This window comes from Gigantopelta aegis, chromosome 2 (genome assembly GCF_016097555.1).
Source record: "Gigantopelta aegis isolate Gae_Host chromosome 2, Gae_host_genome, whole genome shotgun sequence".
Taxonomy (NCBI): domain Eukaryota; kingdom Metazoa; phylum Mollusca; class Gastropoda; order Neomphalida; family Peltospiridae; genus Gigantopelta; species Gigantopelta aegis.
Genome location: NC_054700.1, coordinates 24,226,718 through 24,243,170, shown reverse-complemented (window position 1 = coordinate 24,243,170; position 16,453 = coordinate 24,226,718). Strand labels below are relative to the sequence as shown.

General features: G+C 36.0%; 1 protein-coding gene across 1 annotated transcript in view; it reads left to right on the top strand.

Annotated features, from left to right (window-relative positions):
• Positions 1–5,497: 5,497 nt before the first annotated feature.
• The window catches only part of LOC121387793, an 85,680-nt gene continuing 74,724 nt past the window's right edge, over positions 5,498–16,453 (top strand). Inside the window, exons 1-4 of the mRNA XM_041519003.1 lie at positions 5,498–5,642; positions 8,183–8,240; positions 9,170–9,254; positions 10,279–10,340. Of these exons, the coding sequence (XP_041374937.1) occupies positions 5,520–5,642; positions 8,183–8,240; positions 9,170–9,254; positions 10,279–10,340 (328 nt within the window). The 5' untranslated portion in view covers positions 5,498–5,519. The remainder of the gene's footprint in view (positions 5,643–8,182; positions 8,241–9,169; positions 9,255–10,278; positions 10,341–16,453) is intronic.

Below are 16,453 nucleotides of genomic sequence, written 5' to 3'. Positions count from 1 at the left end.
ACCACAATTAATTTCGCTATATGTTTCTATATAGCCTTAGTGGCTATAACATTTTTATTAATATCAGCAGGCCCGTGAAGTTTTGTATGTACCTTTGCCTGCACGGGGGACACATACCCTGAAAAGGACAACCCCTGTTGTCCAGCTCTTTCTCCCAGCATATTGGTTTAAACAGACACACCCTCTAAACCAGGCCGGAGTACACCCATTTTACACAAAAAGCACTACTTTTGCATGGGCCGGAATTACCACAAACAAGTCTTCAATGTCAACAAGTTACACATGTTTACAAACTACATGCTATCCCCTGTCACTTCAGTCAAACAGTTGCCACTTCATAGCTGTCTGCCATGAAATAATCACAGTCAAAACAGCAGACTACTTGCGCGGTGAAACTTCCGGATTTTGGACAACCAAATGGGAAGATAACTGTAATCTGAGGCCTATCAGTCCATTTTTCCCCCTAAAAACTGGCCCACACTAATGCATTCCAATGATATACATATTAAAGCAATGCTCGGTAAGTATCGGTATGTCACCTTTAAACTGAGAGTATACAGAGGCTGTGTTAAAACACCTACCACAGTGCCTTGCCATGGCCAATTTTAGCAATGGAAACTTGAGGGACACCAACTTCAAAATGTAATAACTTTATCAAATTTTGGAATTTCTTCATACAATGAGCAGCTATTTTTTCTTCTACATATGTTCTATCTGCACAGTGTTGTCTTGGAAAGATTTTGAAATATTTAAAGGAAAAAAAATCAATCATTAGATTTTACTTCATTTTTAATTAAATATTAAACTTAAATTTAAATTTTTTGAGAAACAAACAAATCTAAAACTGTAAAATTTTGCATTTTAGATATGATAAGTGGAGGCTTAGTAAAGATATGGTGACTGAATTCATGATACATTATTAGAAATGTGTCAGAGGGATGGTGAAAGTCACAAAATTGGGGCCATTTGCAACAAATGTTTACACACTAATTTCAGGAAAATTAGACATGATAGGCCTCATATTCAATTTTGACCTGCTGTATTTACTTAATCTACTTCATTTACTGTATTAGACATGTAGCCACTTTGTAAAAGGCAAAACAGTCCATATAAATGCATATTAATATGAATATGCCCTACAGATATTACTTAGGTATACACCATAATATTTTTTTTGTTGACGACAACTTTGAAAATGAAGATTTTGTCACAAAATGCTGATATAAATCCTACCAAGAGGTACTTGCACCATATTTTTCAGTTTCCAGTGATAACTGTTAACAAGTGTAGTCATGTGCCAGTGTCTGGGATACCTCAGTGTAGTATTTCTTGATTGGAAGGATGTTTGTAGTAATGACCACTGAATATGCATTATGGATTATTCTGCCATATGTATTACAAGCCAAATGTTAACCTTTTTGGCACATTTTCTGCAATAAACTTGACAAGTATACCAGCATCTGATTACTGAACACAATAAATACATTCAGACAGCATAGAATATTAGCCTATTAGATTTTCTAAGGATAAAAGACCATTTTTTGAAAAATGACTGAAGTGTGTAATTTACATAAATGTAGGTGAAATGTATTATTAGAGTACTTAATCTTGTTAAAAACTGTATACTATTTATTTAAAGTGTGTTTAATTACATTTAGTAGTGATATATTCATTATATTTAGATCTTCTGTCCAATTGCAATAATTGAGAAACTCATTAAAATTCAATATGTAAAAAAAATTAAAATCTCAATATTGACTAACAAAATCCAACTTTTGCTCTTTTTTACCAAATTATTAGCTCAAAACTGTTAAAAAATATTGCAACAACCTGTAGTAACATCAGAGGTCATCTTATGCTATTTTGGAGGATACTGAAATTTAAAAGTTGAAAATTTTAATTTTAATTTTTAATAAATTCAACAAAAAATGTTTTTTAATTTAATAAAATATTTAGAAAAATAAATAAATTAGTTTTCATATTCCTTGTTGTATGCACAATCAGTCTGTGTAATTTCACCTCTCTGGTTATAATACTTTCATCAGAATCAAGCATTTAACTGGTGTAATGTGTGAACTATATCAGGCCACAGACCACAATTAATTTCGCTATATGTTTCTATATAGCCTTAGTGGCTATAACATTTTTATTAATATCAGCAGGCCCGTGAAGTTTTGTATGTACCTTTGCCTGCACGGGGGACACATACCCTGAAAAGGACAACCCCTGTTGTCCAGCTCTTTCTCCCAGCATATTGGTTTAAACAGACACACCCTCTAAACCAGGCCGGAGTACACCCATTTTACACAAAAAGCACTACTTTTGCATGGGCCGGAATTACCACAAACAAGTCTTCAATGTCAACAAGTTACACATGTTTACAAACTACATGCTATCCCCTGTCACTTCAGTCAAACAGTTGCCACTTCATAGCTGTCTGCCATGAAATAATCACAGTCAAACAGCAGACTACTTGCGCGGTGAAACTTCCGGATTTTGGACAACCAAATGGGAAGATAACTGTAATCTGAGGCCTATCACACGAGTTGAAAATATCACATGCAGTCAGTTGAGTGTATACATTTAAGCTATTAAAAACATATTTTTGATTAAATCGTATTACATTTTAAGCATTGAATATGTTGCCAAATATATTTCTGTATTATGTTATTGTTACTGTGATGTACCATTATTCACTAGCCGTCGGTTCCGGGTACCAGACGTTTCACCCCCAAGCCAGTTCGCCCCCAGTCAGTTCGCCTCCAAATAGAATGTCAGATCGCTCCCACATGCATAACCAGTTCGCACCCACAAAGGCACCAGTTCGCCCCTATAAAGATGTCGATGTGAATGTCGAGCTTCCTCTAATGTTTTAAGAAGATGATCATCTTTTTTGATGTTCATCGTTACTATTCAGTCTATTGTCCGAACCAAATTGTTAACAACTACGAAAAATTACTCTCCTACCTTTAATTGCAGTTAGATTTCCTCCAAAGTTTGCCCAGACACAAATCTTGAAAAACCCATTACAATGACACAGATTCCACTAGCTCGAGTACTCTGACTGTAAGAGAGCTAGACGGACATTTAGACATAAATACGCTCTCATTACAGTCAGAGACCAACCTATGTATATTTTTGGCAATTCCTGACTACCAAACGGTAGGCAAAGATTCCCGCTCTAATACCACAACAATCCTATGTTTGATGTCAAATACCTTTACATCGATCATTTTCGAGTTAACTGATACAAAAAAAATCCACATATTAATCACTAATACACATACTACAGAAAGAAATCCGACAGCACCCACATTCAGCTACGCTTCGTGACACTCCGTCGCCATAATTACAAAGCTCGGCAATCTATTTCGAGACGTAGATCACGTGATCGCACACTGGGCGATTCTGCCTTGTGCAGCAGTTACAGGGGCCATCTCATACCAAGCGACGTTACAACATGGAAGATTTGGCTAATGCCGTGTACAAATTCCTGTTCTACGCAGCGTAGCTGAATGTGGGTGCTGTCGGGTTTCAACAAACATGATGACGTCATATTATTATTTTTTTTATATTATTATTATTATTATTTTAATGATACCACTAGAGATCATCGATTTCATATTAATTGTGTCACATACTTTGGAGGCTTTCACCCCTCTTGAAGAGTATTCCATAAACAAGCAACATGGCAGACGGCAGAAAACTGCATGTATTTTTCCCTATGCAATCTCAGCAAAGACAATATCGGCGACATCGTTGCAGTCTCGTGTGTGGAATCTGTATATTTGTAGTGGTTTTTTTACGATTTGTGTCTGGACAAACTTTGGAGGAAATCTAATGGCAATTAAAGGTAGGAGAGTAATTTTTTGTAGTTGTTAACAATTTGGTTCGGACAATAATTAGTCAATTTAGTGGCCAAAAGAACCCATGCAATAATCCCTCAATTACAATAATCATAATGCTCACCAGAAGAGGCCATATCAAACTGTGGTTCAAAGCCATCTTAGGGGTTAGCCGAAGTTCAAGATGAATAATCAGCATCAAGGTTATGTAGCTGATTAGTTCATCAAGATTAACCTCGAGTGCAAGCACAATGCAAGGTTAATCCTCCTGAGGCATTAAGCCGTTAGCAGATCTGAACAGTTCCGAGGAATTTTGCTCGGAATGGAATTGCGGTCAAAATAACGACTTCCGTCACGTTTTCTCGTCCTAATTGTGTATTGTCATCTATTTCGAGCTCATGGAGACCAAGAAATACTTACTTTGAAACAATCTTCACTTTGAATTAAAGGAAAAAAATCCAACTGTGTTTTTTTTTTTTACCGAGCAGATTCTAGCAGCCAATTATGCTGGCAAACAATTTCAGCAGACACGCATGGCAACATTCTAAACACTGGACTCGTATGCCTTTCAGTTGTTATCTGTATTTCCCACACTTTTAAACACACTGTTATGCTAATTATTAGTATTCACTATAACTTAACAATTGCAAAGTTTTAATGAGAATCTTCATATAAGAAAACACACACCAACAAAATAACAACCAAGACTCATTTTCATAGTCTTATATTGTTATAATCTGTATAATTTATACAACATAACCGTTTTATTAATAACTTTTTTAACATCTGAAGTATAGCCTGTAATTTTCTCTGAGAGTGTGAGTGTGTTGCTTAAAAAGTGAAATAATATTAAAAACAATTTCAGTTAACATTACAAACACCTGGTCACTGAATATTGGCTCCTATTTCTATTAATAAAAAATTGGCTAGGGGTAATAGAAAAAAATATTTTGTCACAAAAAAGTCATAGCATTGTTTTTATGAGATACATTACCAAAATTAGGTATATTTTGGTTTGGGTATGCTTTGACCAGGTCAAAAGCGATCAAATTCAGGGTTTACGCTGTTGTTTGCCAAATCGCCAAATGCAATTTGAAGTTGAATTTGCAAAAGTATCTCATTACTAATTCGCCAAAAAGATAATTTGAAAACCATGTGTCATTTGTATGTGCGTAGCTATTTTTAAAAATAATTCAGTGTAGCTAAATGTTACCTGGATTTGGCTTCAGGTTTTCTGATAAAATTTGCCAAATTGCTATTAATTTTTGGCATGCAACTTAAAGTCTACTAACTGTGTACATTGATCAGTTTTGAAGTTATGGAGACTAAAAATTAGTTTTGTCTATTTTAACCAAAGTTAAAGAAATCTAATTTAACCTTGCATGAAAGAAATCTATTTGCAATTTGTCTCTAAATGTAGCCTCATTTTGAATGTTTATTATTGGCGGAAAAAAATATTGGAATTAACGTGGACGAAAACGGATTGGTAAAATTTTTTTTAAACAATTATTCATTTGAAGGGCCCAACATCTTAAAATAAAGGGGGGAAAAAGTACAATAATAAAATAATTAAAAAATAATGTTTGTTTTCATTCAAATTTTATTATTATTATTTTTGTTCACATTTTATTATTATTTTTTTTAAAGCTGGTTGAACGGTCATCATTGAGTACTATGGACATTAATGATTCTGAGGAGAGTAATGGATCATCTCACTTCATAGTCATTGATTCCCAGGTAGAGACTCAGGAGTGGGACCAAAGTCGGATCCTGCACAATCTGCCGGCCTTGAGACAGGTATTATCGTCACATAGCTGTTGTAACATGACTTTAATGTGTGTTTGATGTCTCCTCAATTTATTGGTTATTATTAGCTGTTGGGCAGGACGTAATCCAGTGGTAAAGCACTCACTTGATGTGCAGTCGGTTTGGAATCGATTTCCATCAGTGGGGCCTACTGGGTTATTTATCGTTCCAGCCAGTGCACCACAACTGGTATATCAAAGGCTGTGGTATGTGCTATCCTGTCTGTGGGATGGTGCATATAAAAGATCCCTTTATTTATTATTATTGGTTTATTTATTTATTTATACTTATTATCTTGATTCCCGTATTTAATCCCTCTTCTATAACCTGACTGGCTTCGGTGGTGTCGTGGTTAGGCCATCAGTCTACAGGCTGGTAGGTACTGGGTTCGGATCTCAGTCGAGGCATGGAATTTTTAATCCAGATACCGACTCCAAATCCTGAGTGAGTGCTCTGCAAGGCTCAGTGGGTAGGTGTAAACCACTTGCACCGACCAGTGATCCATAACTGGTTCAACAAAGGCCATGGTTTGTGCTACCTTGCCTGTGGGAAGCGCAAATAAAAGATCCCTTGCTGCCTGTCATAAAAGAGTAGCCTATGTGGCGACAGCGGGTTTCCTCTAAAAAACAGTGTCAGAATGAACATATGTTTGATGTCCAATAGCTAATGATAAGATAAAAAATCAATGTGCTCTAGTGGCGTCATTAAATAAAACAAACGTTACTTTTTTTTTACTTCTATAACCTAGACTGACAGAAACAGATTTTTTTTATTATTACATTTATAAACCATGCATAGTGATATTATTTGTCTTGTTTTGTTTACATGATCTGTATACTTTACATATATTTATATGAAAATTTATTTAAAATCTAATAATTATGTCATGTACTGGTGCTGTCCACGACTCATGTTTTGTCCTCAGCATGAGTTGTCTGTCATGTAAATGAGGGACTGGAATAAATATTTAAAAAAAGAAGAAAAAAAGATCCCTTGCTACGAATGGGAACATTTAGTGGGTTTCCTTTCTTAGACTGTCACAGTTACCAAATGTTTTACATCCAGTAGCTGATTATTAATAAATCAATGTGCTCTAGTGGTGCTGTTAAACAAAATAAAACTGTTCATAAGCTGTAAACATTGTCATGTATACCATGAATCTATAAAGTTTTGTGAGCTACAAAATACTGCGAAAACTGCGAGTGACTATCGAGTACAGTACTTTCTCTACTCAATAGTATGATTATATTAGTTAAGCAATAAAAGACAAATATATCGGTACTATCGAAAACGATGCTTTAATTTATTCTCTGCCTTATACGCTAAACATTTCAAAATGTTCCTCGTGGCATTGACTTTTAAAATGATTTACTAAATTCACACGCAGCAAACCAGTGATATGTGTTCATTTAATACGTAACACCAGCTTTTCAATTAATTAAAACAACACATTGTCTGAACTTTCATTCATTTCAACTTATTTTCATGCTTATATCCAATTAAGGTTCCAGCACACTGTCCCTGGCACACACTTCAGTTATCTGGGCTGTCTGTCCAGGACAGTGGGTTAGTTGTTAGTGGTTAGTGAGAGAGAAGAGGGTGTAGTGGCCCATTGAGCCCTTAAGAACTCACTCTGGGTTGGAGCCAGTACCGGGTTGTGAGCCCTGTACCTACCAGCCTGTAGTCCGATGGCTTGACCACTGCGTCACCGAGGCTGGTCTGAACTTTCAACTCGGCTCGCTGCTAAAACAACGTACTTGTGTGTTTTATAATATAACTCATCATCTGAGTTTGCAATACTTCTACGTGTACACAATTTTTACCAGTGACAATATTTTCATTACGAAATACATATATAATTTACAGTATACATGTATGTATCTTTTTATCCAAAAACCACTAGAACAAATTGATTTATTAATCATTGGTTATTGGATGTAAAACATTTGGTAATATGACACTCAGTCTTAGAGAGGAAACCCGCTACATTTTTCCATTAGTAGCAAGGGCTCTTTTATATGCACCATCCAACAGACAGGATAGACATACTACAGCCTTTGATATACGAGTCATGGCTGGAATGAGAAATAGTCCAATGGGACCACCGACAGGGATCGATCCTAGACCGACCGCGCATCAAGCAAGCACTTTACCACTGGGCTACATCCCACCCCATATCTTTTTACAAATATCTTGATTAAAAAATTGTATGGATAAACTAAAAAGATAAATGCTCATAATTACTGATTATCCGGTGATACCGTAGATGTGCCTAAACCGTAGGTTTATTAATAGGAAGGTAACAAAACTGGGATGGTGTGATATGTGTGTGTGTGTATGTGTCATAGTATAGCAGCTGAGCAGTGAACAATTAGCTACATTGCGTGTCATGAAGCAGTTTGTTTGTTTTGTTTAACAGCACTTCTAGGGCATATTGAATCATTAATCATAGAGCATTGGATGTCCAACACTTGGTCATTGTTTTTGACATCAATGACTTCATATTTAAATGTATTGTTATTTTATTTTAGGATTCACCACGGTCACCAGTTATTGAACTAACACATGCAGATACTGTGAAACCAAAAGGTACGATTTGAAATATTGTCTGAATGCCTTTGAAAATGAGATAAACAGCAGTTGTGACTTGTTTTGACATAACAATAACTCTGTAAATGTAGATCGATCCCCTTCGGAGGGCCTATTGGGCTATTTCTCGTTTCAGCCAGTGCATCACAACTGGTGTATCAAAGGCTATGGTATGTGCTATTCTGTTTGTGGGATGGGGCATATGAAAGATCTCTTGCTATTAATGGAATAATGTAGCTTGTTTCCTCTGTAAGACTATATGTCAAAATTACCAAATGTGCTCTAGTGGTGTCATTAAACAAACTTTAACTGTAAATGTGTAGCGAAAAATTATCTTGACAGATTATTCTAGCCCAAGTACTCTTGATTGTAAGAGAGCTAGATGGACATTTGGACAGTCATAATGCTGTCTTACAGTCAGAGACCATTCTATATAATTTCTGCACAATCGATGCCTACAAAACGGTAGTCAAAGATTCTCGTTCTAATACAACAACAATCCTATGTTTGACGCTAAATACCTTTACATTGATAATTTTTGGGCTCCCTGATAAAACAAATTCACATATTAATCACTAATACACAGATTACATGAAAAAACCATCAGAAAATATGTATTTAACCGGAACATTATCAGCAAAGTTGATATAGGTGACATGGTTACCATCTAGAATGTGGATTCCATGTCACTCTAGTGGGTTTTTTACAAGTTTTATCAGGACAAAATATTGGGGAAATCTAATGGTAATTAAAGACAGGAGAATAATTTATCGTAATTGTTAGCAATGTGACTTTAGAATCAAATAACAGCTGTTACCATATGTAGAGAAAAAGCCCATACCAAATGGGTAAATGGGGCCACAAAAACTTTGTATGCATGTACTAAGATGAAGATCTATTTAATTGTGTGGAATTGTTCTTATTTTTAGTGTTTCTGCCAGCAACTGATAGTGAAGCAGAGGTTCCTATACACTCGTCTTCAGAAGCAGATGAAGTCATTATGGAAACACAGAGGTGATTAAAATAGGACAGTGATAGAACTAAGCCAAATATTTATTACGTTAGTCAACCCGACAGGTTACATCCAAAAATCTACTTGTCTGTCAGTACTTTTACTTATCCAAACAGTAAAGTCAGACATGGATCCAAGATTTTTTTGCAACTAATGAAATGGAAGTTATATATTAGTGGAATTTTTTTTTTTTAATGTGGTAACACTTTATTTTGTTATCATGAGCAGGGGCATCTTCTCGACCCAACTGCCAGCTCTATTCCTGCAAATGAAAGGTTGATGTTTTTGATTGCTCAAAATAATACTGTAGTGTGAATTTTGACTTGCCCATCATTAACCATTGGGGTACATTTCACTTTCTGAGCTGACTTTCACTTATCAGGACATTTGCTTCTTTTTTTAATGGGGCAATCGGTCTGGGATCGATTCCCTTAAGTGGGCCCATCGAGCTATTTTTTATTCCAACCAGTGCACTACAACTGATATATCAAAGGCAGTGGTATGTGCTATACTGTCTGGGATAATGAATATAAAAGATCCTGTGCTACTAATGGAAAAATGTGTGACATCCAATAATTAATAAATCATTGTGCTCTAGTGGTGTTGTTAAGCGAAACAAACTATCAGTGTTTCATTATCTTAAAAAGTAGAATGCTGTTTGAGAAAAGTAGATAGCTATGTCTGTTGAAGGCACTGAGGTGTATATCCATGAAAAGTAGGTTGTGGTTGCCAAAAATGTAGCCACTAAAAATAGCAGGAACCACTTTACTCCTGCAATAATTACACATTTAATCAGACCCAAGATTAACCATAACACAAGGAACCACTTTACTCCTGCAATGAGTCACTGGATTATTAGACTTTTTTGAAATAAAATTGTTTGAATCATAATGGTTATCTATTTATGACTGAGCAAATCTCTTCTGAAAAATGTTTTGCCATCATAGTCAAATTTAGGTGGGTTTTTTTTTAGTTTAGTTGTTTTTTATTGCAAGATTGTAACATTCTTCCCATTTTTTTAAACAGTGATCACAAATCAAGCAGCAGTTCAATAGAAGATGCTGAAGTAACAGTCATGGAGATGACAGGTTAGATTTGTGCTTTGTTCTTAGATAGCCCATTGGGCTGTTTTCCGGTGCACCACAACTGCTATATCAAAGGTTGTGGTATGTGCTATCCTGTCTTTCGGATAGTGCATATGAAAGATGTTGTAGGTTTCCTGTCAAAGACTACATGTCAAAATTACATCCAATAGCCGATGATTAATAAATCAATGTGCTCCAGGGATGCGCTTTTCCATTTTGTTAAAAAAAACTGCGAAAATGAAAAAAACGAAAGTAGTATCGCGCGATTGCAAGTAGTATTCGTGCGTAGTACATTCCCTTGGTTTGATTTCGTCAGTTTTGCTGCGATGTCCAGTTTTGTCCAATCCAGGATATGCTATTTAAAAGCCTTTGTTCGACTTGGGAAGAAAGAAGGTGAGCAGTAAGCTTTTTTTATTCCAGCCCCTCTCACATCCCTAGTGCTCTAGTGGTGTCGTTAAACAAAACAAACTTTGTTCTTGGATGTGGCATTTAGTGAAAATAGGTTTGTTGCTGAATGTCAGTTGCAACATTGTTAAACCATCTGAGATTGTCACCAACTCAAGGAAGCACATACTCCTGCAATAATTACACATTTAATCAGACCCAAGATTAACCATAACACAAGGAACCACTCTACTCCTGCAATAATTACACATTTAATCAGACCCAAGATTAACCATAACACAAGGAACCACTCTACTCCTGCAATAATTACACATTTAATCAGACCCAAGATTAACCATAACACAAGGAACCACTCTACTCCTGCAATAATTACACATTTAATCAGACCCAAGATTAACCATAACACAAGGAACCACTCTACTCCTGCAATAATTACACATTTAATCAGACCCAAGATTAACCATAACACAAGGAACCACTCTACTCCTGCAATAATTACACATTTAATCAGACCCAAGATTAACCATAACACAAGGAACCACTCTACTCCTGCAATAATTACACATTTAATCAGACCCAAGATTAACCATAACACAAGGAACCACTGTACTCCTGCAATAATTACACATTTAATCAGACCCAAGATTAACCATAACACAAGGAACCACTCTACTCCTGCAATAATTACACATTTAATCAGACCCAAGATTAACCATAACACAAGGAACCACTACTCCTGCAATAATTACACATTTAATCAGACCCAAGATTAACCATAACACAAGGAACCACTCTACTCCTGCAATAATTACACATTTAATCAGACCCAAGATTAACCATAACACAAGGAACCACTCTACTCCTGCAATAATTACACATTTAATCAGACCCAAGATTAACCATAACACAAGGAACCACTGTACTCCTGCAATAATTACACATTTAATCAGACCCAAGATTAACCATAACACAAGGAACCACTGTACTCCTGCAATAATTACACATTTAATCAGACCCAAGATTAACCATAACACAAGGAACCACTCTACTCCTGCAATAATTACACATTTAATCAGACCCAAGATTAACCATAACACAAGGAACCACTCTACTCCTGCAATAATTACACATTTAATCAGACCCAAGATTAACCATAACACAAGGAACCACTCTACTCCTGCAATAATTACACATTTAATCAGACCCAAGATTAACCATAACACAAGGAACCACTACTCCTGCAATAATTACACATTTAATCAGACCCAAGATTAACCATAACACAAGGAACCACTCTACTCCTGCAATAATTACACATTTAATCAGACCCAAGATTAACCATAACACAAGGAACCACTGTACTCCTGCAATAATTACACATTTAATCAGACCCAAGATTGACCATAACACAAGGAACCACTCTACTCCTGCAATAATTACACATTTAATCAGACCCAAGATTGACCATAACACAAGGAACCACTCTACTCCTGCAATAATTACACATTTAATCAGACCCAAGATTGACCATAACACAAGGAACCACTCTACTCCTGCAATAATTACACATTTAATCAGACCCAAGATTGACCATAACACAAGGAACCACTCTACTCCTGCAATAATTACACATTTAATCAGACCCAAGATTAACCATAACACAAGGAACCACTCTACTCCTGCAATAATTACACATTTAATCAGACCCAAGATTAACCATAACACAAGGAACCACTCTACTCCTGCAATAATTACACATTTAATCAGACCCAAGATTAACCATAACACAAGGAACCACTCTACTCCTGCAATAATTACACATTTAATCAGACCCAAGATTAACCATAACACAAGGAACCACTCTACTCCTGCAATAATTACACATTTAATCAGACCCAAGATTAACCATAACACAAGGAACCACTCTACTCCTGCAATAATTACACATTTAATCAGACCCAAGATTAACCATAACACAAGGAACCACTCTACTCCTGCAATAATTACACATTTAATCAGACCCAAGATTAACCATAACACAAGGAACCACTGTACTCCTGCAATAATTACACATTTAATCAGACCCAAGATTAACCATAACACAAGGAACCACTCTACTCCTGCAATAATTACACATTTAATCAGACCCAAGATTAACCATAACACAAGGAACCACTCTACTCCTGCAATAATTACACATTTAATCAGACCCAAGATTAACCATAACACAAGGAACCACTCTACTCCTGCAATAATTACACATTTAATCAGACCCAAGATTAACCATAACACAAGGAACCACTCTACTCCTGCAATAATTACACATTTAATCAGACCCAAGATTAACCATAACACAAGGAACCACTCTACTCCTGCAATAATTACACATTTAATCAGACCCAAGATTAACCATAACACAAGGAACCACTCTACTCCTGCAATAATTACACATTTAATCAGACCCAAGATTAACCATAACACAAGGAACCACTCTACTCCTGCAATAATTACACATTTAATCAGACCCAAGATTAACCATAACACAAGGAACCACTCTACTCCTGCAATAATTACACATTTAATCAGACCCAAGATTAACCATAACACAAGGAACCACTCTACTCCTGCAATAATTACACATTTAATCAGACCCAAGATTAACCATAACACAAGGAACCACTGTACTCCTGCAATAATTACACATTTAATCAGACCCAAGATTAACCATAACACAAGGAACCACTCTACTCCTGCAATAATTACACATTTAATCAGACCCAAGATTAACCATAACACAAGGAACCACTCTACTCCTGCAATAATTACACATTTAATCAGACCCAAGATTAACCATAACACAAGGAACCACTCTACTCCTGCAATAATTACACATTTAATCAGACCCAAGATTAACCATAACACAAGGAACCACTCTACTCCTGCAATAATTACACATTTAATCAGACCCAAGATTAACCATAACACAAGGAACCACTCTACTCCTGCAATAATTACACATTTAATCAGACCCAAGATTAACCATAACACAAGGAACCACTCTACTCCTGCAATAATTACACATTTAATCAGACCCAAGATTAACCATAACACAAGGAACCACTCTACTCCTGCAATAATTACACATTTAATCAGACCCAAGATTAACCATAACACAAGGAACCACTCTACTCCTGCAATAATTACACATTTAATCAGACCCAAGATTGACCATAACACAAGGAACCACTCTACTCCTGCAATAATTACACATTTAATCAGACCCAAGATTGACCATAACACAAGGAACCACTCTACTCCTGCAATAATTACACATTTAATCAGACCCAAGATTGACCATAACACAAGGAACCACTCTACTCCTGCAATAATTACACATTTAATCAGACCCAAGATTAACCATAACACAAGGAACCACTGTACTCCTGCAATAATTACACATTTAATCAGACCCAAGATTAACCATAACACAAGGAACCACTGTACTCCTGCAATAATTACACATTTAATCAGACCCAAGATTAACCATAACACAAGGAACCACTGTACTCCTGCAATAATTACACATTTAATCAGACCCAAGATTAACCATAACACAAGGAACCACTCTACTCCTGCAATAATTACACATTTAATCAGACCCAAGATTAACCATAACACAAGGAACCACTCTACTCCTGCAATAATTACACATTTAATCAGACCCAAGATTAACCATAACACAAGGAACCACTGTACTCCTGCAATAATTACACATTTAATCAGACCCAAGATTAACCATAACACAAGGAACCACTCTACTCCTGCAATAATTACACATTTAATCAGACCCAAGATTAACCATAACACAAGGAACCACTACTCCTGCAATAATTACACATTTAATCAGACCCAAGATTAACCATAACACAAGGAACCACTCTACTCCTGCAATAATTACACATTTAATCAGACCCAAGATTAACCATAACACAAGGAACCACTCTACTCCTGCAATAATTACACATTTAATCAGACCCAAGATTAACCATAACACAAGGAACCACTGTACTCCTGCAATAATTACACATTTAATCAGACCCAAGATTAACCATAACACAAGGAACCACTACTCCTGCAATAATTACACATTTAATCAGACCCAAGATTAACCATAACACAAGGAACCACTCTACTCCTGCAATAATTACACATTTAATCAGACCCAAGATTAACCATAACACAAGGAACCACTCTACTCCTGCAATAATTACACATTTAATCAGACCCAAGATTGACCATAACACAAGGAACCACTCTACTCCTGCAATAATTACACATTTAATCAGACCCAAGATTGACCATAACACAAGGAACCACTGTACTCCTGCAATAATTACACATTTAATCAGACCCAAGATTGACCATAACACAAGGAACCACTCTACTCCTGCAATAATTACACATTTAATCAGACCCAAGATTGACCATAACACAAGGAACCACTGTACTCCTGCAATAATTACACATTTAATCAGACCCAAGATTGACCATAACACAAGGAACCACTCTACTCCTGCAATAATTACACATTTAATCAGACCCAAGATTAACCATAACACAAGGAACCACTCTACTCCTGCAATAATTACACATTTAATCAGACCCAAGATTAACCATAACACAAGGAACCACTGTACTCCTGCAATAATTACACATTTAATCAGACCCAAGATTAACCATAACACAAGGAACCACTCTACTCCTGCAATAATTACACATTTAATCAGACCCAAGATTAACCATAACACAAGGAACCACTGTACTCCTGCAATAATTACACATTTAATCAGACCCAAGATTAACCATAACACAAGGAACCACTGTACTCCTGCAATAATTACACATTTAATCAGACCCAAGATTAACCATAACACAAGGAACCACTCTACTCCTGCAATAATTACACATTTAATCAGACCCAAGATTAACCATAACACAAGGAACCACTCTACTCCTGCAATAATTACACATTTAATCAGACCCAAGATTAACCATAACACAAGGAACCACTCTACTCCTGCAATAATTACACATTTAATCAGACCCAAGATTAACCATAACACAAGGAACCACTCTACTCCTGCAATAATTACACATTTAATCAGACCCAAGATTAACCATAACACAAGGAACCACTCTACTCCTGCAATAATTACACATTTAATCAGACCCAAGATTAACCATAACACAAGGAACCACTCTACTCCTGCTATAATTACACATTTAATCAGACCCAAGATTAACCATAACACAAGGAACCACTCTACTCCTGCAATAATTACACATTTAATCAGACCCAAGATTAACCATAACACAAGGAACCACTCTACTCCTGCAATAATTACACATTTAATCAGACCCAAGATTAACCATAACACAAGGAACCACTCTACTCCTGCAATAATTACACATTTAATCAGACCCAAGATTAACCATAACACAAGGAACCACTCTACTCCTGCAATAATTACACATTTAATCAGACCCAAGATTAACCATAACACAAGGAACCACTCTACTCCTGCAATAATTACACATTTAATCAGACCCAAGATTAACCATAACACAAGGAACCACTCTACTCCTGCAATAATTACACATTTAATCAGACCCAAGATTAACCATAACACAAGGAACCACTACTCCTGCAA